Source organism: Hemicordylus capensis, chromosome 1 (assembly GCF_027244095.1).
Source record: "Hemicordylus capensis ecotype Gifberg chromosome 1, rHemCap1.1.pri, whole genome shotgun sequence".
Classification (NCBI taxonomy): Eukaryota; Metazoa; Chordata; class Lepidosauria; order Squamata; family Cordylidae; genus Hemicordylus; species Hemicordylus capensis.
Genome location: NC_069657.1, coordinates 138,134,506 through 138,161,735, shown reverse-complemented (window position 1 = coordinate 138,161,735; position 27,230 = coordinate 138,134,506). Strand labels below are relative to the sequence as shown.

The 27,230-nt window shown below is 46.3% G+C and overlaps 1 protein-coding gene across 1 annotated transcript; it reads right to left on the bottom strand.

Moving 5' to 3' along the window:
- LOC128324839 (uncharacterized) lies at positions 1-21,721 on the bottom strand. Its single transcript, XM_053249960.1, has 3 exons — positions 21,499-21,721; positions 15,818-16,191; positions 1-229 (listed from the first exon to the last, which is right to left on the bottom strand). The coding sequence occupies exons 1-3, from the start codon at positions 21,719-21,721 to the stop codon at positions 131-133; spliced, it is 696 nt and encodes a 231-aa protein (XP_053105935.1). The 3' UTR covers positions 1-130.
- Between the last annotated feature and the right edge of the window lie 5,509 nt (positions 21,722-27,230).

Genomic DNA, 27,230 nt, shown 5'->3' with positions numbered 1-27,230 from the left:
TTGTTTGCTGTGATTTTAAAACATTTTTAATTATCAAAACCTCCAGAGGATCTTCCATGAGAGAAGAATAAAATTTCTCTGACATTTCCTTGGTGATCCATGTTCAAAGCAGATTCCTCTCACTTGCCATTCAGTCAGATCGCTGCTTGTAATGCTCCAGGTTTGCCAGAATATAGCCTGATGGAACCAGGAAGGTTGCAAACATCACCACCAGTCCAATGGCTTGCTCCTGTAAATAGAAATACCGAGGTGTGAATGCTCTATGCAGCAAGAGTTATGTCAGGGCTGGGACCCTAAAGTAAGTAATGGGCCTGTTATTACCTATTTCACTCAGAAAAAGCACACAAACAACAAGGTAGGTACCACATGGTTATTTATGCACAATTTGTCTGCATTTCCCTAGAGAGCATGATGTCCATAGGATATTTGTCATTAGCTGAATTAGGCCCTCAACTATTCTGTACAGCTTGGCTAAAACTAGAGAGGTGGTTTGTTTGTTTGTTTGTTTGTTTTTTACACTTATAGAGTATATAGTTTGTCAAATCTTTAGCAGAAAGGGCTTCTCTTGCTCTGCCTCCATGTTGTTTTACTTTCTACAGCAATTTAAGCATACCCTCCAACATTCCACTAATGAAAATAGGGACATGCCTGTGAATGTATTGGGGGCATAGCCAAGCAACCTGGGAGGTGTGATGCAGAATTCTGACTGCACGCATTGCACAAATGGAAAGCAGATGGTAAAATGTATGTAGAGCACATTATTCTAGATCACCAAAGCAGATGAACCAAGACATATTTTCCAACATTTTGCAGAGGGAAATAGTACACTTGTACAACTTAAGTGGCACAGCAGGGAAATGCTTGACTAACAAGCAGAAGGTTGCCAGTTCAAATCCCCACTGTTACTATTTCAGGCAGCAGCAATATAGGAAGATGCTGAAAGGCATATATTGTGTGGGAGGAGGCAATGGTAAACCCCTCCTGTATTCTACCAACGAAAATCACAGGGCTCTGTGGGCACCAGGAGTTGAAATTGACTTGACAGCACACTTTACCTTTACAGCAAGGATTACTGTTCAAGCCCCCATCCTCCATTATTCAACATAGCTGAAGAGTGGATTCCAACCACTATCTAGAATGCACTGCATTGTGCCTTAGGGTTGTACATCTACTGTATTAACATGCAGGTGACCTAGAACCATGATGCAGGCACTCACTTGAAGATTTAATTTATCTAGACTCTGGGGAGGGAGAGGAATCCTGAAGAATAACTAGCAACTGTTGGATGACATATGAGGAACACTTGGACAGGTTTTTCAGACACACACCAGCTTTTGTGGGGGGTCAGGGCACTTTTCTTTTTGACTGACACTTGCTTAGTGTTGGGGGGCAGGAATTGAACAAGGTGTCCCTTGTGCAAAAACAGGGACAAAAATAGGGATGCTGGCTGACATCCAGACTAAGTTACTCAACAGGAGTAATTCAGGAATTACTCTATATGTCTACTACATTTCAATAGGACTCAACGTAGAGTAATTTAGTCTGGTTGACAACCAGTGATTCCAGAAAATATGGACTGCCAGAACATATGAGCAGGGGTTCTCAGTCTGTGGTACTCCAGATGTTGCTGAACTACAACTCCCATCATCCCCAGCCACAATAAATTCTACCTAGGAGTGATGGGAGTTGTAGTTCAGCAACATCTGGAATACCACAGGTTGGGGACTCCTGATTTAAGGATATTATGCAGACCACCTTAAGTGGCACAGTGGTGAAATGCTTGACTAACAAGCAGAAGGTTGCTGGTTTTAATCCCCGCTGGTACTATATTGGGCAGCAGCAATATAAGAAGATGCTGAAAGGCATCATCTCTTACTGTGCTAGAGGAGGCAATGGTAAACCCCTCCTGTATTCTACCAACGAAAATCACAGGGCTCTTCGGGCACCAGGAGTTGAAATTGACTTGATGACACACTTTACCTTTAATTCATACAACTTTCATTGTCTTAACAAACATAACATTGTCATAACCCCTGCTAACTTGGCAAAGAGGCACCTTTTAATGTGGTGATTCTCTTCTCTTTAGCAGGGGGAGAGTAACTGGCCCTATCCACCCCCAGCACAGTACCTTCAGTGACTTGCTGGTATCTATCTTATGTTTCTTTTTGATTGTGAGCCCTTTGGGGACAGGGATCCACCTTATTTATTTGTTATTTCTCTGTGTAAACCACCCTGAGCAATTTTTGGAAGGGCGGTATAAAAATTGAATAAATACATAAATAAATAAAATAAATAGGGCCCATTCTTTGGATTCTCATAACTGCTAACTAAGTAAAGGCTACATTCATCCATGCACCATGGTGTTGTGGCTAGAGTGTTGGACTAGGACCGGGGAAACCCAAGTTCAATTCTCATTCAGCTATGATACTTGCTGGATAACTCTGGGCCAGTCACTGATCTCTCAGCCTAACCTACCTCACAGGGTTGTTGTGAGGAGAAACAACTATGTACACTGCTCTGGGCTCCTTGGAGGAAGAGCAGGATATAAATGTAAAAAATAAAAATAAATTAAATAATAAATAAATTAGTTACTAGACAGTGTTGTGATCCTTGGCTTTCCCAGGTCTTTAGATTAACTGTAAGCCTGTATAAAACATATTTGCAGAGAGCACACTGGCAATGTGTGTGACTTTCAAGTGACTTTGTACTGAGAGCAGTAGTGCAGGCTCACTTGATCCAACGAAATATAAATAATCTTAATTAGTTGCAGAGTATGTGTTTCCGTATCTTGTATGTATAATTCAAACAAGTGTATGAAGCAGCTATTTTGTCACTTGTTTTAACTGTGGGGAGAGGGAATCTTCAATATTTGTTTGAATTTCACAAATAATTTAAATGGTGATCAAAGAATGAATAAATTACCCTTTCTCCAGAAAATGGTACTTTCTCAAAATTATTATTGTCATGGCCTCTGGGTTGTTCTGTGTGCCAAAGTTTCAATTCTTCATTAGGGAAATCTAGCTTGTATGCTACAAATGCTGAGAAGAGTTTCAGAAAATAAATATGCAAAAATAAGTTGACACTGAAGATTGCTCAACTTTTATGCTTTATTCTGAATAGGTTTTTCACCAATTTCTGGAAATTTTCTGCAAGAAATGGTACAGTAGCAAAAGGTTTATGTGTAAATAATGAACAGCAAGCCTATGTGGTGAGGAAAGGGATATGACTGAAGGCCATGAGGAAGTGGTAAGAATGTATTTGTCAGTGTAAAAACTCAACTTTTAGTGAAGCCTTCTGCAGACATGCCCATGGATATTCAGATGTGTTTGTGCAACCTGTTATTTTATTTATCATATGTGAATTCTGTTCTTCAATCCTGTTCCGAAAGAGCAAACGGAGGCAAGTATAGCACTCTCAGGTGTGCTTGCATTCAAGTATTAGTTTATATGTGTATTGTGCAATTATTTTGTATTTTCTTTTTCCCCTTTTGGTCTGTTATGATTTAATGTGTTGTTTTAATTGGATGGTTTAATGTTGTATTTTGAGCCTCCCAGAGAACAATTTTTTAAGGGCGGCTAACAAAGTTGATTATTATTAGCAATAAATAATAATAATAATAATAATAGTGCCCCAGTGAGGCACTACCTTGCCGTGGTTGTGGGGCTTGTGTGCTCTGAGGAAGGTGAGAGCTATGCCAGAGGTCCAACCATACTGGACAGGTCTCACCAGAGGAGCCAGACAAAGAGTGCCTCTCCCATCAACAATATGGTGACACGCAACTTTAATAAATCTATACCGGATTGGTCGTTGCCCGGGTCAACAAGGACCGCGCCAGGTGCTATAGTCCCTGGACATCTGGTGGCAAGTGGGCAACAGGACTCAGGATCTTCAGTTGAGCAACCAAGGCTGAAGACAGCAAAGTTACTGGAAGAAACGTCGCTTAACCGAAAAAAAATATACGAAAAATGCCAACAAGGAAATAATGATCTGCTATTACAAGTCTAGTCCAACTAGAAGAGGTTATTTTAAAAGAATGTACCAAATTTGGAAAGAGAAGCATCCAGACACAGAAATAACAGAACAAAGGCTAGCAGACCAGAGAAGATTCATAATAAGAAATAAAGTATTCACAGGAGTTGAGCTGGAAGAACTGCAAAGAGCAACACAGGCTCAAGACATGGAAGAAGAATTACCACCAACTGAAGCAGTTGCTCAGGCGCAGGTGGAGGAGGTGTTGGAAATAGAAGATGCCACTGTTGCTGAACTGTTTCAAAATCAAAATCAGGCAACCTCCCCTTTGCCTTCACCACAAAAACCCAAATGCCGTTTAACAGAAAAGCAACAAGAACTAAAGCAAAAAATAACTGAGCACATGAACCAAACAACCACCAGGGTTCGACTTCCAGCTCTAAAAACAGTTGCCAAAAAACAACTTGCTCAGGTATTAAAAGATGTCAATGCTGCACTTGCAGAAATAACAACCAATAATTTGCAAGAAACAAACCAACTAATGTACAGTGCAGCAACAATAACAACACAAGAGCTCGGATATAAGATCAGTGGATCTGTAAAAAAAGAAAGTAGTACATCACCTAAATGGAAGATTAGATTAGAAAGGAGCATTGGTGTTCACTTACCGTGAAGGCTTCTTCTGGTTGATGTTGCCAGGGTCACCTATGGGTTATCCTTTTTCACTAGCTCCAAGGCAGGACAGATTTGATTGGTTGAAGACATTTCGGCCACACCTCCTTGGTGCTAGGAGGATAACCCCTCCCAGTTCTTGCTGTCCGAGAGAAGGACACTGAGAGACACTAAAGGAAGGACTGGATAATCAGGGGAAAAACAACAGGTAATATCCACCAGTATAACTATGTACAAAAAATCTGGAGAGAACCGACTGAAAACAGTCCAAAAATCTCGAGAAGAGGTCTGAGAAGAGACCCCCCCTTGCTGGAGCGCCAAACTGGGTGGGTCGAGGTGTCCCTGGCAACATCAACCAGAAGAAGCCTTCACGGTAAGTGAACACCAATGCTCCTTTCTCGGTTGATCGTTGCCAGGGACACCTCTGGGACATACCACAGCTTGTCCAAGCCAGGGGCGGGTGCGCTCCGGCCTACTCCCGAGGGAGGACCCGCTGGAGCACCCTTCTACCAAAAGCTGCCTGAAGATGGGGCGGCCCAAGTAACAGCTCTGCAAATGTCCTGAACTGGGGCATTGGTTGAAAAAGCCGCTGATGTGGCTGCTGCCTTAGTGGAATGCGCCGAAATGCCTAAAGGTGGAGGTAAGTGTTGCTTCTCATACGCCAACGAGATGCATGCCCGTATCCATCGTGCGATTGTGGGTGCTGAGACGGGAGAACCCATGGATCTCGGCTGGAAGGAGACGAACATTTGGTCCGTTGTTCTGAACGAGGCGGTACGCGCAATATATTTTTTGAGACAATGCCGAACGTCCAGGTTGTGCCAGAGTTGTTCCCGCTCATGGGTCGGTTGTGGACAGAATGACGGGAGGAAAACATCTTGATACTGATGAAAAACGGAAGCCACCTTTGGTCTGAAAAAGGGGGTGGAATTAGTCCTACTGCTTCTTTGGAGAAGATGCAAAACAATCTATGAATAAACAAGGCTCTCAACTCTGAAATACATTGTGCTGACGTAATTGCCACCAAAAAGGCGAGCTTGAAAGAGAGCAGCCGCAGAGGGAGGCTTGTGAGGGGCTCAAATGGGGGTCTCTTGAGCGCTTTCAATACAACATGGAGATCCCACGAAGGGAAGTGGTGAACCGTCGGAGGAGACAGTAGAGTTGCGCCCCAAAGAAAAACGTCCCAGGTGTGGGTACGTTTGCCAGGAACTAGGGGGATTTCCTGAGATTAGGCTGACCAGCGATGCAGCTTGTCGTTTTAAGGTGCTGGAACGAAGGCCTTTGTCCAACCCCTGCTGAAGGAATAGAAGGAGGTGGCGAAGAATAGCAGTGCCCCTAGGGATGGAGTGTCGAGATGACCACCTCAGGAAGGCCCTCCAGGTGCACTGATAAATGCGGTTGGTGGAGGACCTGCGGGATGCCAGCATCGTGGAGATGACCTTTTGGAATACCCGAATTTCCTTAGGGCTTGCCGCTCGGTCTCCAGGCGGCAAGCCTTGACCATCCTGGGTCTTGGTGAAGGACTGGCCCCTGGGCTAGCCGGTCGGGGCAGACCGGAAGTTCCCATGGAGGTTGTGTGGAGAGATGCAGTAGCTCCGTGAACCAGGGGCGCCGGGGCCAAAAGGAGCGATTAGGAGGAATTGGGCCCGCATGAGACGTATTCTCCTCAGAACCCTGGGGATTACAGGGGTCGGCGGGTAAGCGTATAGGAGGGCAGAGGGCCAGTCCGTTGACAGCGCATCCGTGCCATTGCCATCTGGCAGGGAAACCGGGTAATGAATAGGGGCAGTTGAGCGTTCAGCGGAGAGGCAAAGAGGTCAACCGTCGGCTTCCCCATTGTGTCTACTACTTGCTGGAAGACTGCTGGATGGAGTGACCACTCCCCTGGCTGTACATGCTCCCTGCTGAGCCAATCTGCTAGAACGTTCAGGTCTCCCCTGACGTGATGAGCTGTCAGGGAGTGCAGTTCTTTCTCCGCCCAGGAAAGGAGAGAACCGCTTCCTGATGAAGGGAGGATGAACGCGTGCCCCAATGCCAATTTACATGCGCTTTGGCGGTTGTGTTGTCGGTCTGCACCAGAACGTGACGCTTCCTGATTGTGGAGTGAAAAGAGTGAAGTGCCAACCGGATGGCGCGAAGCTCCTTCCGGTTGATGCTGTGGTTTTGCTCCGAGACTGACCAGATGCCCTGAGCCGTCAGATTGCGGCAATGGGCACCCCAACCCCTGTCGCTGGCGTCCGTGGTCACAATGATCTTGGGGGGGGGGGTCCGGGAATCCCTTCCCCTGAGGAGGTGGTCCGGGGAGAGCCACCAGTGGAGGGCTGTCCAGAGAGATAGAGGTAACTTCACTCTCACCTTTCATCTCCGAGCGATGGAATGCTGGTGGGAAAGCAGAAAACCACTGGAGAGGTCTGTAGTGGAGCCTGGCCCATGCGACTAGTTCTATGGGAGTGACCATCAGACCCAGAAGTCTCGCCAGAGAGAGCAGCCAAGGGGATGGAGACTGTAAGGTACTCTGTACCTCTCTTGTCAGCGTTGTGAACCTCTCTTGTGGGGGGAAGAGGCGATCTTGCTCTGTGTTGATGAGAACCCCCAGGTGGATAAGCTGGAGGGACGGGGAGAGCTGACGTTTTTCGCAGTTGATGATGAAGCCGTGGCGCTCTAGCTCTGAGAGGGTCAACGACAGATGTTGTTGTGCTTCTGGGAGTGAGCGCGAATGAAGAAACAAGTCGTTCAGGTACACCATGAGCCGCACCCCTTGAATCCTTAGCAGGGCCACCAGCAGAGCTAGAACCTTGGTGAAGGCCCTGGGTGCAGATGAGAGGCCAAATGGTAGGGCCGTGTGTTGGTAGTGGAGGCCCGCATACTTGAACCGCAGAACTTCCTGCTTTCCTGATGAATCGGAATGTGCAGGTACGCTACCTTGAGGTCCACGGACGCGAGGAGGTCCTGATGGTGTAGGGCCTCAGAGATGGATCGTAGGGTGTCCATGCGGAAGCATTCTCACCGGACCCACTTGTTGACGTCCTTTAGGACCAACACGGCTCGTCAGGAGCCGTCCCTCTTGGGGACGGTGAATAAAATAGAATAGATGCCTCTCCCCTCCTGAGACGGTGGTACCGGTTCTATTGCTCTGATCTCCAGGAGATGGGAATCACCTGGACCATCTCTGCGTGTTTGATAGTCGATCAAGAGCAAGGGGAGGAAGGAACCGAGGGGGAGGAGGGGCGTCCATTTCTATTATGTAACCAGCTTGGATGACCTGGAGAAAACCAGTTGTCTCTCACGGAGGACTCCCAGGCGGGGAGGAGGTGACCCAGGCGACCCCCGAGGGAGCCTTGGAGTGCATCATTGGGCCGGCTTTTGCTTGGATGTAGAAGACTGTGGCCTGAAGAATTGCCTGCCTCGAAAAAGGGTGCGCTGGCGGCCCCAGGAGCTGCGCTGCTGTTTAGTATCCCTATCCCTGCCCCTGAGGGGGCGAGAACCCCGATAGGGCTGCCACTGTGAAAAAAGCCTTTTGAATGAGCGGTCAGATTCACGTGCCGTTGAAAGCATGGTTTTACGTTTATAATGGGACTCAACGAGGACGTCCTTAAGGGCAGCCTCCCCAAAAGGTTTGGTCGCGTGATAGGAAACCGCAGGGGTTACTCTTTGAGGTGTTGTCAACCTGCCAATATTTTAACCACAGGTGACGGCGCCCCAGAACTGCAGCGGCAGCGACTCTAGAGGAAAATCTTACCGAGTCCAGGGTGGCATCGGCTATGAAAACCTGAGCCTTCTGGACCTTAACCAGCTGTTGCCTTAGCTTGACCAAGTTAGATGGGGTATTATTAAGGAGATCATCCAACCATAAGAGGGAGGCTCTCGCAGCCATAGAAGCTGCGGTGGCCGCTCTGGTAGATAAGGAAGAGTTGTCATGTGTTCTCCTAAAAGCAATCTCAGCCTTTTTATCGGCTGGATCCTTTAGAGTCACCTCCCCGTCCCGGGGTACCAAAGAATTGGAGACCAGCTGGGCTATGGGGGCATTCGCGCAAGGCATCTTGAGGAGGTCAGATGGAGCCTGCTGGTAAGAATAAAAATGATTAGTAATTGACATAGGCTTTCAATTGGCCGCTGGAAGGAGCCATTCCTGTTTAACCACCTACTCGAATAAGCTAGGCAGGAGCAGGAGAATGTCCTTGGGCTTGGCCCTGGGGGAGACCACCTCACCCTTATCAGCAGCGACAACCTCTGAGGGTGTGCTCTGAAACAACCCTATGGTTTTTAAAATACGAGTCATTAGGGGATTATAATCCTCAGCCACAAAGGGCCTCTGAGAAACCGAGAGTGCCTCATTGTCCTCCCCACCAGACCATTCTCCTTCCTCCCTGTCTTCTATAGGATCCCCTTCCTCACTGTCCACAGGTTTGGTATCCTGTGGAAGACCCCCTGGGTTAGAGAGGTCGACCTCTATATCAGAGTCCAAGACAACAGGCCGTGAAAGGTTAACTGGCCTGGGGTTAAGAGGAGTGGGGTCCCCTGACTCGTGCTCTGAGGCCTCAGAGGAATGCCGGGAGGGGAAAGAGCGTCATTCTAGTCTCTGAACCTTCTTAGGTCTGAGGTGCTTTCTTTTTGCCTTAGCCTTTTTAGGAGGTGGGCTAGCCTCAGAGGAGGAGGAAGTGCTCCCAGAGGAGGAGGAGATCCTCTTCCGCTTTTTGTATTTTTTCTTGCCCTTTTTTGTAGGCTTCAATTGGGAGACAGAATTGATAATAGCATATTGAAACCATGCTTGCCATTCTGGGGGCACGGATTGGGGAATAGCTATCTGTGTTGCAGGGGCTGCAGCAACAGAAGCTCCCGAAGTAGCAGGTAGCCCCACATTAATAGTTACAGAGTCTGAAGGCTCTCCTGCGCTTCTGCCAGAAGGGGGCTCCAGAGACCGTACCTCTGATGGGTGTAGACCGGGAAGGTCCAAAATGGCCGCCGCTCCCTCTTTTCGCGCCATTTTCACCTTCCTTAGTGCGCGTTCCCGCTTGTGCCTTAGCCCGATTTCACGAATTTCCAGGGAGGTGGGAGGCGGGGCGGGGCAGGAAAACTCTGCAGAACTGCTGGGGAGCAGAGTCAGACCGTGCCTGTGTAGCCCGCTCGGCCGCCACAGCGCGTGTCTCACGGCCCGCAGGCAGGAGAACAGCGTGGGGGCCAGAAGCGATCGGCGCGGGCGGCTCCGAGGCGGCTGTCGCCGTCGCTGGTAGCGCAGCCGTTGCTGAACGAGGAGCGGCAGAGGACCGAAGAACTGGCACTGCTGCGGTCGTCTGCTGAGGGGAAGAGCAGTCTGAAGAGTAGAGCGCTGACCCAGGAGATACCGGCGGTGAAGGCGGGAATGCAAGCGGTGGTGGGCAGTCAAACTCCCGGGCGGGAGGTATAGCGGCCTCAGGGAGAGATAGCCCTAACGCTTGAAGTGCCGGGACCAACAGCTGTTGGCGGGGCCCCCGGGGCACTAAAAAACTATTCTCCTTCTTCGCTCAAACTTCATACAAGGGGAGCGGGGAAGGAGCGGGGGGGGGCAGAGACAACTATAACAAACAGACTCTCTCTCACACTTTTTTTTTTTTTTAATGAGGCAAGGAGGGAAAAGAATGGATGGCAGCAAACACGGGGGAGAAAACACACTCACGAAGGAAGACAAACACTGAAGAAAGTGAGGAACTGAAGGAAAACACGTCTGCCTGGAGCTGAGCGAGGACAGAAAGAACTGGGAGGGGTTATCCTCCTAGCACCAAGGAGGCGTGGCTGAAATGTCTTCAACCAATCAAATCTGTCCTGCCTTGGAGCTAGTGAGAAAGGATAACCCAGAGGTGTCCCTGACAATGATCAACCGAGAAAATAAAATCTCCAGGCTTAGATCAGATGCTAGTAAATTGAAAGATATGAAAGACAAGAAGCTGAAGAATGAAAACACCAAACAGTATCTGATCCAAAAATACCACCTAGATTCAAGGAAAATTAGAGAAGTCCTGGAAATAATAAAGCAGCAAATAACAGCAGTGTCAAAGAAGATTAGCAGATATGAAGCCAGAACTACACAACACATGCAGAATCTCCAATTCCAGTCGAATCAGAGACGTTTCTACCAAAGCACAGAAGGAGAAACTGCAAGAAACCTAGAAACACCAAATAAAGAAGAAACAGTGCAATTCTGGCGGAACTTATTCTGGCAGGACAATACAATAGATGATAATAAAAAAAGCAGGCTGGATGAAAGAGGTAAAAAAATGTAACCAACAAATGCAAGATCTAATAATAACACCAGAATTAATAAGTGAAATAGCAAAGAAAATTAAAAATTGGACTGCTCCAGGCGACGATGAACTGCATGGCTTTTGGCTTAAACACTTAACAAGCCTTCATAAACAACTATCAAAACAGTTCAATCACATTTTGCAAGGAGGTGATATTGAACAATGGCTAACAACTGGGAAAACTCATCTCATCACGAAAGACCCAGCAAAAGGTGCAGTTCCAAGTAATTATAGACCGATAACCTGCCTGCCAACCATGTTCAAATTATTAACTGGAATAATAGCAGATGAAGTGATGCAACACTTATTAACTAACAAACAGCTTCCAGTTGAACAGAAAGGAAATTGCCCGAACACCAGAGGCACAAAAGACCAGCTGCTGATTGACAAAATGATTTTAGAAAACTGCAAGAGAAGAAAAACAAATCTAAGTGTTGAATGGATTGACTACAAGAAAGCCTTCGATTCATTGCCTCACACATGGATACTAAAATGTTTAGAAACAAGTGGTGTCAGCAAAAACATTCAGATATTTATAAAAAAAGCCATGAGCATGTGGAGCACACAGTTAACAATCAATGGCGAGACACTTGGACAGGTTAGCATTAGAAGAGGCATTTTCCAAGGGGACTCACTATCCCCTCTGTTGTTTGTATTCACCATGACCCCACTTTCACAAATACTAAACAAAACAGGCCTCGGATACCAAACATCTAAAACATCAAGTCAAATCAACCATCTGCTGTACATGGACGATCTGAAGTTGTATGCAAAGTCCCAGTCAGAAATCGAATCACTGCTAAACACTGTCCGTATATTCAGTAGCGATATAGCAATGGAGTTTGGACTAGACAAGTGTGGTGCATTAATAATGAAAAGAGGGAAAATAACAAAAAAAGAAGGAATATAACTGCCCAATGGAAGCAAATCAAGAACCTGGAAGAGAAAGAACCTTACAAATACTTGGGCATTCTCCAGGCTGATAACATTGCACACACTGAAGTTAAAAGAAAAATTGGAAGTGAATACATCAGGAGAGTTAGAAAAATCCTCAAGTCCAAACTCAATGGCGGGAACACCATACAAGCCATAAACACCTGGGCTATACCTGTTATCAGATACACTGCAGGAATAATAGACTGGACCCAGGCAGAGCTAGAGACGCTGGATCGTAAGACCAGGAAAATCATGACCATCAATCATGCTCTGCACCCCCGCAGTGATGTCGATAGGTTATACCTCCCTCGCAGCTCAGGTGGAAGAGGAATGCTGCAAGTCCATCAAACAGTGGAGGAGGAGAAAAGAGGCCTTGAAGAATATATCAAGGACAGTGAAGAAGATGCACTTCAAATGGTCAAGAACGAGAAACTATTCAACACCAATGAAACAAAGCAGGCCTACAAGAAAGAACAAGTCAAGAACCGAGCAGAAAAATGGAAAAATAAGCCCCTGCATGGTCAATATTTGCACAATATAACTGGAAAATCAGACATCACCAAGACTTGGCAATGGCTTAAGAATGGTTACTTGAAGAAAGAAACAGAGGGTTTAATACTGGCTGCACAAGAACAGGCACTAAGAACAAATGCAATAAGAGCAAAAGTCAAAAAATCCACAACAAACAGCAAGTGCTGCCTTTGTAAAGAAGCTGATAAAACAGTGGACCACCTAATCAGCTGTTGTAAAAAGATCGCACAGACTGACTACAAACAAAGGCATAACAAGGTACTGTAGCAGGGATGATACACTGGAACATCTGCAAAAAATACAAGCTACCTGTAGCCAAAAATTGGTGGGACCATAAAATTGAAAAAGTTGAAGAAAATGAAGATGTAAAAATATTATGGGACTTCCGACAACAAACAGACAAACATCTACCACACAATACACCAGATATAACTGTAGTCGAGAAGAAAGAAAAACAAGTCAAAATAATCGACATAGCAATACCAGGGGATAGCAGAATAGAAGAAAAAGAAATAGAAAAAATCACCAAATACAAAGATCTACAAATTGAAATTGAAAGGCTGTGGCAGAAAAAGACCAAAATAATCCCAGTGGTAACTGGCGCCCTGGGTGCAGTTCCAAAAGACCTTGAAGAGCACCTCAACACCATAGGGGCCACAGAAATCAACTGCCATCAGCCAATTACAAAAAGCAGCTTTACTGGGAACAGCCTATATTCTACGACGATATCTATAACAATTGACAATAAAATTCAGCCATCCCAGGTCCTTGGGAAGGACTCGATGTCTGGATAAAACAAACCAGTCAATAACACCTGTCTGACTGTGTAAACAAGATAATAATAATAATTATTATTATTATTAGTCAAGCCTAGATCCACTTGGGCATAATGGCAAGAAATCTAATTAAAGCTAATTTTGTGGGGGCGGGGCGGGGGGTGTTCTGGCTTGTTGGCTATTAAATTATGTGCTTATTCTGGAAACTCATAGAAAATTCCATTATATGTAGTACTGCAGATAAACAGTTCTAATAATGTTAAGTGTCTTGGGGAGGGGGAAGAAATCAGATAACATCACAAGAGATACAAATCTTCATACATGAAAGGTGATTTTGGATGTTCTCATCTTTGTGGTAGTACAACTTGGGAAGCTAGTTAGAGTATTATAAAAATGAAGGCAAAGTTAGGATAGTATTAATACAATCTTCTGCTTTCTGTATACTCCAGCAACATCTATGCAAGCCTTATTGAAATTAACAGTTGTACAAGGGGAAATGTTTGTGCACTTATTGTCTTTCATACTATTGGAGGTTAGTTTGGCTTCTGCTTTTAGTTTTATTCTGCCATGAGTGAGCTGTAGAGTTTTGTTGCATTTCTGTTTCCTGGTACGTGTGTCAGATCTTCAGAATAATGGCTTAGAATGGGCATATTGCCAAAGTTCCTAACACTCTTTAACCAAGTAGTTGGCAGGATTGAGGAAACCAAACAGAATAGTATTAGGTGTAAGTGAGTTGGGTCAGTTCCTTAAAATTGTTTCTAATGCATTTTTGCTGTTTAATGTAGATCTAAATCCCCGTGCCAGGAATATTCGGAATGTGGCTGTGAAAAGTTAATTATAGCATGAACTTGTAGCAAGAGCATACTCTCTTAGGTCAATCTCCATTTAAAGTATACCTAAGGTGTAGCTCTTTTGCTGCAAGCTCCAAACTTCATGCAGCAAACATTATTATTATTATACCATAATACACTAGATACATACGGTAGTATCTAGTACTTGTCTCCCACAGCATGCAGATAGTGTAGATGAATTACATGTATCTTTAAAAGTACAAATCTGAGATGTGCAGTATGTGCATTGGTGTTCTATAAAGATGTGTGTGTGTATATATATGTGTTACCCACACTTTGTTATGGAAACATCCATGTACATAAAGGGTGGTGCTGCCCTGAATTGAGGCATGCTTCGTTTCTTTCCCCTAGAAGGTGACAGAGTTCTCATTAAATAAATTGTTAGAATCCAGCAACCATGTACACACAGAGACCCATGTGAAAACCTCCTACTAGTAGCAGTGGTGCTGGGAGCTGCGCAGAGATCACACCTTTCCCCCCAACCCTATAATACCCACCACAGAAAAAGCTCACAACACATTTTGTTTCCTCAGTCTTAATATAAGCCCCATTCAGAAGTGTGTCCAGACAAAGACTACAGGCAAAGAGGTGGGAAGGAGACTGTGATCTGCCCCTCTTCGACCTCTGTGCATTAGCCAGGAGGCCTGAACCAGGCATCTGGGCACATAAGAGTTGGCTGGACAGAATCACCCCTTTCATCTTTTGGTCACAGGTGTGAGGGTGGGGCCAGCAGGTTTAGCCTCTGCCTGGAGGTAGCTTCTGAAAGGGATTTGTAGGGAAAGTGTAAAATTCCTAGCCTTAAAATGAGGGGGTGGGTGGTGGCGGTGACCTTGGAGTGACAACTGCCTTTATTTAGGCAGTTAAAAATACATTACCACACAGTGAGGTGAGGTGGGAGAGTCTGAGAGTAAAGAGTCAGAAGAGGAAGGATGAAATTTGTGACTGGAGGGAGCATGCTGAGTGTTTCTTATTTAATTTTTCAATAATAAAAAATTCACATTCTGTGATTATGATCTCCTCACTCCAAGGCTGCCACCGCCCACCCCCTCATTCTAAGGCTAGGAATTGTACACTTTCCCTACGCTAAACTTGTGGAGGAAGGGAAAGGGCTCACCCCTGCGGGCCCCACCCTCACACCTGTGACCATCAGCTGGAAAAGATGAAAGGGGCGATTCTGTGCAGCCACCTGTATTTGCCCAGTTCAAGCCTCCTGGCTAATCCGCGGAGGTCGGAGAGGGCCAGGGTACTGCCTCTCTGAAGTACATTTCATGTCCCTGTGCCACATTTTGTCTCGACAAGCCTTTTCTTCTTCTTTTTAAACAAACAAAACATGTTTTTCCCACTAATAGGCTGTCGGTGACTTGTCTTTCGATGCACTTTCCCATTTCGTGTTTGCTTCCACTTCCAGCCCATTTTAGCTCGCGGGCAAAATAAAAAGGGCCCACACTTCCCTGTTACGCCAGCCAGAAGGTTACCTACAATAAAATGCTTAAAATAACGTTTTTAAAACAGCTGTCTTTCCTCTCTCCGATCCATGTAATAGAACTTCCTTAAAAGAAAATTTAAAAAAGCGCGCGGGGGTGGGGGATAGTTATTATTTTGGCTAAACACGGTGCGTAGCAGCTGTCAGCTGAGGAGACCCTTTCTCGAGGGGTCAACTTCTTGCCTCCTGAAACATGCACGCATGCGACACTCCGTTAGCATTCATAAAGTGACGCCCAAAACAACACTCCTCGTCCCTGCAGAACATCGTTTATCTATTCTAGACGGAAGACAAGCGGGGGTGGGGGTGGGGAGTGCTTACAGCCACGGAGAGGGGGTGCTTCGCCGGATTCCCCACAATATTGGCTCTGGGGACCATCGGATTCCTCATGCCTGCATTCAGGAACCGGACCGCCTTCCGAAAACCCAGCATGGCCTGGAGGTTTTTTCGTCCCAACTCCAAAAAAAACCCGCTAGCTGGATTCGCTCGCGCTCTGCCCTTCCTGCAAAGAGCCGCCGCGTCAACTGGCTCGGCTTCGGAGCTGAGCTCGCTCGGTGCAGCTGCCGCAGTCGCAAGTTCCTCGTCCAAAGGCTCTTGCAAGCGTTTGCTCCGGCGCGACAGCGATAAGCGGGTTCGGTTACTCCGTTCCTGCAAGGTTAATAATTTAGCACCACGCTTGGCTCCGATTGGCCGCGCTCAGCCGCTGGGTTGCCTGGAGGCTGGCCCGATCACCACCACCACCACCACCACCAAGTAGGGGCGTCTGATGTTGAGTACAGTTTACACATGTGAGGGAGAGGCTCCCAAGGCCTCTCACATACCGCAAGAGACCTGTATAAAGCCCGGGCCCGTTTATTTACTGCTTTGAAAAGTCCTCCTGTGCCAAAGAGGGAGTGGTTAAAATTGATAGTTGACTGAAAGAAGCAGGTGCTTAGAAGACTCTTCGTTTAAACAATAAAACAAATCACCAGTTATGGAATCAAAGCAGAGTTTGATGAAAAGGAATGTTGGGTGCATCGAATGAGAGGCAGCGCTTCTGAACACACTGAACAAGAGGTACCACTCAACTCAATGGGATTTCCTTCTGAGTAAGTATGGTTAGGATTGTGCTACACACACGTGACATGTTTCAAAGGCAGGCTGCCTGGAAAAGAAATGGGACAGTCGCAGTCACAAGAATAGACCTGGGAGGAGGCTTTATTTTGGCATGGTTAGTGAGAATACATCCAGGAATTTACAAGATGGCAGTGGATGGCTCATTGTAGACACATCTCAGTGAGGGATAAGAAGTGTTAAGCAAGCAAAGTACTAAAACAGAAGGAAGGGGGAAGTAAGTAAGTACCAAAATAGGATTTGGTCCCAGTTCTGTGCCACTAAGTTCAAAATGGGTCAATTGTGAAGAATCCAAATGACAATTCTTGGCAGATTCTATTTCATCTTATCATTGTTGTGGAGAAATTGAAATTGTTTAGATCTTTAGCAAATTATACAAATACAACAGAGGAATTATTGGTAGACTTGAGGTAGCCATGTTTAGGAGCTATGTATTCTACACAACAACACCCCCAGAGGCGTAACTAGGGAAAACGGCACCTGGGGCAAGGACTGAAATTGCGCCCCCCCCCCCCCCCGCCGCGCCTCCCCCGCCGCTGCCCCACCAGCATACATCTGACTGGAACACATGTGTTTTTTCCTCACAACAACCCTGTGAAGTTGGCTTGAATCTCAAACAACAGAATTATGATGCAATGATGATACACACTACATCAAGGTTGACTCAGCCTTCCATCCTTCCGAGGTCAGTAAAATGAGTACCCAGAATGTTGGGGGCAATATGCTAATCATTGTAAACCGCTTAGAGAGCTTCGGCTATAGAGCGGTATATAAATGTAAGTGCTATTGCTATTGCTATTGCTATTATACTTAGGTTTTTCCTCACAAGCAACAACCCTGTGGAGTTGGCTTGTATCTCAAACAACAGAATTATGATGCAATGATTGATGATACACACCACATTATACTTTGATTTTTCCTCACAAGCAAGAGAATATCTCCAAAGGTCCTGGCATATAACCCCCTCCCCCATTTTTCTTGCCAAACTTTGTGTCTTTAGCAGGATACCACAGGCACTTGTTAAAGCTAACACTGCAGGTTTTTCTGAGATGGAGCTGTTATAGGAGCACTTCAGCGTAAACTGAGATCACAAGGCAAGCTTTCACAGTGCAAAAACGAGCATGCCAGCAAGCAGAACTCATGGTAAAACTCTCTTGAAACACCTTGTAACAATGCACAGGCAGCTATGTTACACTGCTTGAGTCAATTCACACTGCTCTACTACCCAGGCTGTGGGAATTGACTCTCAGTTCCATATACATGCATGCATTTAAGATTGAGTGCCAAAGAATCTTTATGATTGTTTTTCTTTCTTTTGGGGAGGAGAGAGGAGCGTATAATGCAAACATTAATACCTGTTAGGCACCTGAGAACCATAGTTGGGCAGCTAAATAAAAGCCTGATTCTTTAATATGTTTTTCCCCCCACATGTGGTTTCTGTAGTTTTTGCAACTCATTCAATTTCTCACCCTGACACTTGGTCTGCTGCTTCCACCCGCCCGCCGCCGAATCCTTTCTTCTGTGCGGGTGTCCGTGTGTGTCCTCGTTGTCCTGCCTGCGCCTGCTGCAGTGCAGCCCCAACCCCAGCCCCAGCCACCTCCGCGACGGTGACCGCGCCACCACTTGCAGGCAAACAGAGGAGGATGGACGCACCGCACGCATGCGCAGCGCGACTCGGCATGCCGGCCGAGTCACGCATTCGTGCGTCACTGACTAGAGACCCTCTGGCTGGCAAGCCACTAGAGGGCCTCTTTCTGGCTGTTCCAGACTAAGCGAGCGACAGAGCGAGCGAGCCTCAGCCAAGGGCAGGCGCAGTGAGCAGCATGAAAGGCGCCCGCTGCCAAGCCAGGCCACTGACTTGCCGCAAGCAAAGCAATGGGGGGGCGCGGGCGGGCAGGCGCAGTGAGCAGCATGAAAGGCGCCCGCCGCCGCCAAGCTAGGCCACTGACTGGCTGCCAGCAAAGCAATGGGGGGGTGCGGGCGGCGTGGAAGGGACCACTCGTGGGGGAGTGGGCGCCAACGCACTCCCTTGACTGCTGCAGCGCTGCTGCACTGAGCAGGAGAAATTTGTATTAAAAATTTTTAATAAAAAAATTTGGTCATGGCGGCGCCCCCCATGTGACCTGAAAAGATGGCGCCCGGGGCACGTGCCCCCCCCGCCCCCCCATGGTTACGCCTCTGAACACCCCTGTCTATGAATACTTTCCCCTGCAACTATCCATGTATGTAGTATGCTTCTTTTTTCTATATAGTATGCTTCTTTTCTTCTCACACCAATTTTTTCTAAATCTACAATTTCCAAAACTCTGGAATAATTTTGAAAAGTAAGTAAATCAGTAATTGACTTCTAAGGGAACAGGGGGTTCTGCCCCTTGAATATCTAAATAATGCCTTCCAACATGGAAGCCTTTTCCCTCCTCATCGCAGATATGTTTGAACTTACTGTGATTTCTAAATGGTGAGGAAAAAGCACCACAGGTGCTCAGAAGCACTCTCCTTTGTCATTACTGGTCCGGTTCCACCTTTCCTTGCTCTTCTCTTCTTCAGTCAGCTTGTGCTATTCATCAGATCAGGGATAGCTGAGGCTTCAGCTGCATCTGTGTGTGTGCATGAGAGAGAAATGAGTGCTCCCAACTCTCCAGTCATACCATGTGCAAGCGATGTTTGCAAAGTGCACAGAGAGCCAGCTGTGCTGCTACTGTGGGAAAGGGAAGTGAGCTCTCATATAGAATGAAGATTCATATCCCCTCCTCTTCTTCCAGTCAGCAGAAACTTGCTCCACTCCTTTCTTATTTTTTCTTTCCCTGCTTTGCAGGGCGCTTCATTGCTTCAGTGGTGAATGCATCATGTTTGAAGTGATGAAGCAGGGAATGAAAGAAAAAAGACAGCAGAGCACATTTTTGCTGACTGGAAGAAGAGAAGGGAAGGGACAAGGAAGATCACAGCCAAACCTAAGTAAAAACAATAAAGCATTTATTTGTACAAATAAGAACAAGTTTATTATTACAATATTCTTACAATATTCACAATAACAAGTATGCTGTTTTCCTGTGGTATGCATGCAACACTGCCCATTGAAGCAACAGTGGGCAAATCATAGTGGGCAGAGAGGAAAGCGGGTGCTGCTCTGCTGCACGGAGGAGCATTATGCCAGCATTTTTTAATGTGGAAGACCAAGGTGTCTGCAGGGCATGTCCCAGATCACACACTGCAGCAGTTTAGCAATGTGTCCGCTAAGCACTGCTCTGCATTCCCCATGTTTCGACATCGCGGTCGCTGCGCTGTTCATCAGGGTGTCGTCCATATTCCCATTGCCTTGATTTGGGTTTTAGTGATGCATTATGGCCCTATAACACTGTAATAGCTTTTCAGGAAAGTATCTGTATTTTTCCGTGGTAGGGAGGCTTGCAACGGAGCTTATGTGTTGTAGCAGGGTGTGGTGTGGACAGTTATTTTTATTCCAAAATTGACAGGTAGAAGCACGAAATTAAAAGGCAGCTCATAAAACGGGGGGAAAGGAACTCTGCTGCATGAACTTCCAGTAGACCTCAGCCCCGGTGAGGCACCACCAGCAGCCTCTTCCCTCAGTCTCCACTGACTGCCACCTCCCCAGGCCACATATAAGCTCGCTTTACTTAACCGGAGTTAGCAGCTTCACGAGCTGGGGTGGCGAAGCAGCCACCACCATCGCAGTAGCCTCAGCCCGACCACACAAACTGGAGGTGGCTGACAGCTAGAGAGGCCCCAAGGGAGCTGGAGTCGAAGTGGCGGATGCTGCGTCCTTGAGGCCACCTGTGCCTGTATGGCTGCCGCCAGTACATAACATAGAACATAAGAACAGCCCTGCTGAATCAGGCCCAAGGCCCATCTAGTCCAGCATCCTGTTTCACGAAGTGGCCCACCAGATGTCACTGGGAGCCTACAGGCAGGAGTTGAGGGCATGCCCTCCCTCCTGCTGTTACTCCCCAGCAACTGGTACTCAGAGGCGTCTTGCCTTTGAAACTGGAGGTGGCCTTTAGCCCTCCTACTAGTAGCTGTTGATAGACTTCTCCTCCATGAACTTATCCAAACCCCTCTTAAAGCCATCCAGGCTGTTGGCTGTCACCACATCTTGTGGCAGAGAATTCCACAAATGGATTATGCGTTGTGTGAAAAAGTACTGCCGTTTGTTGGTCCTAGATTTCCTGGCAATCAATTTCATGGGATGACCCCTGGTTCTAGTGTTATGTTACAGAAAGAAGAATTTATCTCTTCACTTTCTCCACATCATACATGATTTTATAGAACTCTATCATGTCTCCCCACAGTCGTCTTTTTTTCTAAACTAAAAAGCCCCAAGTGTTGTAGCCTTGCCTCATAAGAAAAGTGCTCTAGGCCCCGAATCATCTTGGTTGCCCTCTTTTGCACCTTTTCCATTTCCACAATGTCCTTTTTTAGATGTGGTGACCAGAATTGTACGCAGTACTATGGCTGCACCATAGTTTTGTATAAGGGCATTATAATATTAGCTGTTTTATTTTCAATCCCCTTCCTAATGATCGCTAGCATGAAATTGGCCCCTTTTACAGCTGCTGCACATGGAGTCGACACTTTCAATGAGCTGTCCACCATGACCCCCAAGATTGGTCAGTCACCGACAACTCAAATCCTATCAGCGTATACTTGAAGTTGGGGTTTTTCGTCCCAATGTGCATCACTTCACACTTGCGACCACTGAAACTCATTTGCCATTTTGCTGCCCACTCACCCAGTTTGGAGAGATCCTTTTGGAGCTCTTCACAATCCGTTTTGGATTTCACTACCCAAAAGAGTTTGGTATCATCTGCAAATCTGGCCACCTCACTGCTTACCCCTACTTCTAGATCATTTATGAATCAATTAAAAAGCACCGTTCCCGGAGACCCCCACCAAGTCCCTCTTCCTCATCCCTTGAAAAAGGCGGTATGGATGGGGGACTTTCCTCTCCCGGACTTTCCTCTCCCGGAGATCCCGGGCACCCCACAGGGCTGCTGCTGCTGTAGCTACAGGGGACCCCTCTCTCGGATTCCCCTCTCTGCCCGGCTGGGTGCTGCCAGCAAAGACCTCCATACCCAGTAGATAGTAGTTCCCCATCGCTATTTAAATGAGCCAGAGGCCTGAGACCTGCAGGTGATGGGGAGTACAGGACTTCCAACTGAAGATACACCTCCTAATTGGGCACTGGGAAGGAACAGCATAGAACAGCTGGCCGGGATAAACATCCACAATCGTTCACATATCTTGGAATTTTTGGTTTTCCATTCAAAGAGGTGTGTTTTTCTTAAAACTTTATATGTATATGCCACAGAGGCCCATAGTCTGAGCGGCATGCAGATGAGTGCTTTACGATTGGTTGGTTGAGTGGGCATTGTTGGGGGAGGGACATGAGGTGGAGGCAGCCACTCAAGTTGTCCCATGGCTTGAGTGGCAGTTGGAGCTCTGGGGAGGGGCTGTTGCATAAGAGCCAGCATGGCCTAGTGGTTAGAGTGTTGGACTAGGAGCGGGAGGACCCAAGTTCAAATCCCCAGTCAACCATCAAACTCACTGGGTGACTCTGGGCCAGTCATGTAGCTCTCAGCCTAACTTACCTCACAAGGTTGTTGTGAGGATATAAATAACCACGTACTCTACACATCGCAGCCCAGGCAGGCCTCATCAGTGGCCCCCCTCCAGTTGCTCGGCTTTTCTCTGGGCCCTCCCTTCCTCCACGCACCAAGGCTGGCTGCCTTCTCTGGCTGCTTCCCTCCTCTTCCTCTTCCCTCTGCTTCTTTAATCATGAGGACCACTGGAGAGAAGTCATTGATTCATACCACGGTCTGGACTTGGCCTTTTATTGGCCTATTTGGCTCTGAATTCATAAGATTGTCAAATCGTATTTATCTCTACATTGAGAATTGTGGATTCTTTGAGGACAGGGAGCTGCCAAAAGCACAGGAAGCTGCCATAGACTGAGTCAGACCATAGGGCCATCTTGCTCAATATTGTCTACACTGACTCACAGCAGCAGGCAGGAATCTCTCTCAGCCCTATCTTAGAGATGCTGTCAGGAAGGGAACTTGGAACCTTCTGCAACCGGGGTGCTTTTTGAAATGTTCTTGCAACTAGTGAGTGTTTCTTTTACCTGTAACTAAAAGCTGAGAGAGAGCCTCTGACGGAAATTTGCTCTCAGCCCTATCTTGGAGATGCTGCCAGGGAGGGAACTTGGAACCTTCTGCTCTTCCTTGAGCGGCCCCATCCCCTAAGGGGAATCTCTTGCAGTGCTCACACATCAAGTCTCCCATTCATATGCAACCAGGGCAGACACTGCTTAGCAAAGGGGTCATGCTGGCTACCACAAGACCAATAGGGGATGGCCTATGGGCCACAGGCCCCCAAAGAATAGCTCAGAGGCCCGGATCTCATCAGCCTCCTCCGTGGCTTCTTGCAGAACGGAAATGCAGCAGTGAAGGTGCCTGCCCAGAGCAGGGCAGGGCAGAGGAGAGAGCTCCTGGCCTCCCCAGGCTCTCTCGCCTTCAGAGGGACTGTATTAGAATGACAGGCCTCCAACAGGGGAGACACTAAATAGGTGTCAGCCCCTATCTGGCTTCTGTCCATCTGTTTTTCCATATCCATAATGCGTTGGCGCAGACATGATCTTGCTCTCCCATAGCCCAAGACAACCAAAGCATCGCTGGATAAGCCATAGTAATTCAACCCCTTCTCCACATAATATTTCCACCTAGACTTATATGTATCACTCAACACTAGGGGTGCTAGTCCTACTGGCTGAAAAATCAGCTTCAGCCAATATTCAAATATTACCAGCCAAACACTTGCCTCCACCCGAATCCAGCCTACTTCCAATAGTAGAAATGCACTGGGACACCCCGGGGTAGTTGGAGCACACTTCTCAAGAACTTTGATTGAATTGCCTCCAGCCTGGCAAGTTTGGAATAGCTGTGCTCCGTAAAGGAGTAATGGCCATAAAGGAGTAATGGCCAGACTTTGGCCGAAAAAAGTTTAAGGGCAGCTGGAACAAACTGTGCACCTTGCCTCCTATGAAAGGAGTTAATAGCTGCTGCTGCCCTCGAGGGATTTTGCATTATCTATTCCTTGTGTGCATTCCTCCTAGTATTGGTCTGGAAGACTATACCCAAATACTTAAACTGTGATACCTGTTCAAGTCTATGTCCATTCAACATCCTTAGGTTTGTTGGCAAAATTAGCCCCTGCTAATTGGGCAAAGAGGCACCTTTTACCATGGTGATTCTCTTTATTTAGCAGGGGGAGAGTAACTGGCCCTATCCACCCCCAGCACAGTACTTCCAGTGACTGTTGCTGGTGTGTGTCCTATGTTTCTTTTTAGAATGTGAGCCCTTCGGGGACAGGGAGCCATCTTATTTGTTTTATTTCTCTTTGTAAACCGCCCTGAGCCATTTTTGGAAGGGCGGTATAGAAATCGAATTAATAATAATAATAATAATAAAAGCCATCACCTTGGTCTTTTCATAATTTATGGTGATCGCCTGGGAATCACAGTAGGACACCAAAGCATTAAGGGCTCTCTTGAGGCCAGTTGGGGTCCGTGATAAAATCACTGCGTCATCCTCATATAGAAGTATATTCAAGTGTCTATTGGCCAGCTTAGGGGGGTGAAAATCCAGGTTATTCATCTGAGTAACTAAGTTATTAATATAGAAATTGAATAACATTGGGGCCAAAATACACCCCTGTCTGACCCCTCTACTCGTTCTGATTTCATTTGTAAGATGCCCTTTGTTACTGCAACACACCCTTATTCTTGAATTTTCATGCATCTTAATTATTAAGAGTAACAACCGCCTATCAATGGATGATCTTACCAATTTTCCCCACAGTATTTCCCTTGAGATTAAATCAAATGCATATTTAAAATCTACGAACGCAGCATATAATGTAAAATTTGACTTTCCTGTATATTTCTCGGCTAAATGTTGAAGTACCAAGGCTGGGTCTGCTACCGAACGACCTGCCCTGAAACCATTTTGCTCCTCTGCTAGGATCTTTTCTGTATCAGGCCAATCTACCAGACGATTATACAATGTCTAGTGTACAGCTTACTCACTATGCTAAGAAGACTGATAGGGCGGTAATTCCCTGGCAGCTTCCGATCACCTGTCTTATATATGGGGACCACGATAGCAACTCCCCAGTCTTTTGGTACACACGCTGTCCTGTCAATATAAGAAAACAATGCTGCCAATACAGGGGTCCACCATTCTAAATTGCAAGATATTACCTCCGCCGATATATAATCGGCACCAGATATAAATAAATAATGGACAGAAAGTCCCCCCAAATCAATTTGGTTTGTTTGTTTCAGATACCTCTTAATAGTTTCAGTGATGTGGTTGCTTTTAGCTAAACAGCGAGAAATCCATATTTTTCCAATTATGCCAGGTTTCACCAAGCTGGATATTTTGGGACATTCAGTATATCAGTCACATTATCAAATGAAAACAGCCTGTAATTTTGAGCTTTTAATTCAAAATGTCTGTGTCAAATGCTAATTTCACTGAGCCATGTGTACATTGATAAAACACTGCACAATATCAGTCTTGATGGGATTGTACATATAGTCCATTAAGCAATAAAGGAACAGAACTGGGAAAACTGGTGGTAATCTCCAGAAAGGTTATTGAAAACCAGGTGCACGGTTGTTTTTTCATGGTGTGGTATTCTTGCATGTACAGATGTTCACAAATTTTGGAGAATGGGCATGCCATCCTGCTTACATCAGCCAACCTGTGATTCTGGACCCTTAATGATCTTGCTACAGGAAGGACAGCCTTGTCCCAGAGGCTGGGATGTAGCAAGGTTGGAGTGGGCCCAGAGACAAGATTTTAAAATGCGCCCCCCTCACTGAAGCTCAGCTCATGAAATAAAGAAATCTTAAATGAGGCTGAATAGTGGTAACAAAAAGCATAGTTTTATATATCTATATCTATGTCTATCTCCTATGTGCCACAATAGGACTTCATCCTAAATTATTTTTTTAAAAGGTTTTGTACATTGTGGACGATGCAAGTCATTTAATGGTACTAGAGAAAGACAGGCTGTTCTGGTAGCTCCAGGTCTTAACACTCACATCAGTTTCGGAGGATAAATACAACTGAAGGAAGCCCGGGCGGGTGTGTGGCTGGGGGAGTCAGTCATGTGACTTGCCTCTGGGGGCCCCCCAAGGCAGTGGGCCCCCAGACAACTGTCACCCCTTGCCCTATTATAGTTACGCCCCTGCCCAGAGGCAAAAACCTATTTACCCCATTTAAATGCAAGTGACTGGAACTAGTGAGATAGGGATAGCAGATTTTAGAAAAATTTTGCCCAGGATTTGCTGTCTCCAAATTGCTTTCAAAATGCAGTTCCCTGAGGTGAAGCCAGCTGGTTTCAAGGTCAAGCTAGTCTTGTTAAGGTACAAGTCGTTCAACCCAGAACTTCTAACAATGACAAATGAACTAAGAACTAAGTCTATTCGATTTTGATTTATTTGTTCAATTTCTATACCGCCCTTCCAAAAATGGCTCAGGGCGGTTTACATAGAGAAATAATAAATAAATAAGATGGATCTCTGTCCCCAAAGGGCCCTTAGCCATTTTTTGAAGGGCGGTATAATCTAAAAAGAAACATAAGATAGACACCAGCAACAGTCACTGGAGGTACTGTGCTGGGGGTGGATAGGGCCCGTTACTCTCCCCCTGCTTAATAAAGAGAATCATCATGTTAAAAGGTGCCTCTTTGCCAAGTTAGCAGGGGCAAGATGATTTCCTCAAGTCCTTACCTCAATTCAAGTTTATTTGGCCAACTATTATTGCCTCTGTATCAACCCAAATATGAGACATCCTCACACTTCAGCCTCAGGAGGAAAGTTGTCATGTGATAAAAGTGATGATAATATCCCTTTAAAAAGCAGTTTCCCCAGTGTTGTGAACTCCAGTGTGAGGGAACCACATGCCCAATTACTGTAATAGTAATAGCTACTGCCCTTCCTTGGGTGGGGATGGGTGGGGGGAAAATTGCCCAGAAACAAAAATGCCCCCAGCCTGGTGACAAGAACTAAAAAAAAAAAAGGGGGGGGGGACATATGCTCTGCCCTGCTCTAAGAACTCAGGGCAAGTGACAAGCATTTTGCTTTTGAAAGATAGTCCAAAATCTTCAAAGGATATATGTCATATACATATGATAACCACAGACAACTATTTTTGCTAAGGCTGCCCACTATTTTTTTTAAAAGGTTTGGCTTGTTTGGGTTTTGTGCTTGGGAGACATTTGCCAGAACAGAAAGAGGAAAAGCCAGCTTTGCCCCCAATGTCTGTTTTAGCTATACATCTGAATAGCCACGTTTTGCACTGGTCTCTCCCATTGGGGTCTATCGGTAATCGCTAGGCTGTGCTCTGGCTCCACCACTGAATCAATTCTGCGTCCCACATCCTGACCTAAAAGGCCCTGCCCTCCAGTTACTCATATTTCTTTTTCAAAAACTGGCAATTCTGATGGGCTATTGGCCTGTGGGGTCCCACAGGGTTTGGTTTTGTCCCCCATGCTGTTTAACATCTACATGAAACTGCTGGGGGAGGTCATCTGGGGA

Coding starts and splice junctions, on each gene's coding strand:
- LOC128324839 (XM_053249960.1), bottom strand. CDS start 21,721: ATGGGGAACTACTATCTACTGGGTATGGAGGTCTTTGCTGGCAGCACC. Junction 16,192..21,498: donor GGTGGGGGTCTCCGGGAACG/GTGCTTTTTAAT, acceptor CCAGCGGCTGAG/CGCGGCCAATCGGAGCCAAG. Junction 230..15,817: donor AGCACCCCCTCTCCGTGGCT/GTAAGCACTCCC, acceptor TTCTATTTACAG/GAGCAAGCCATTGGACTGGT.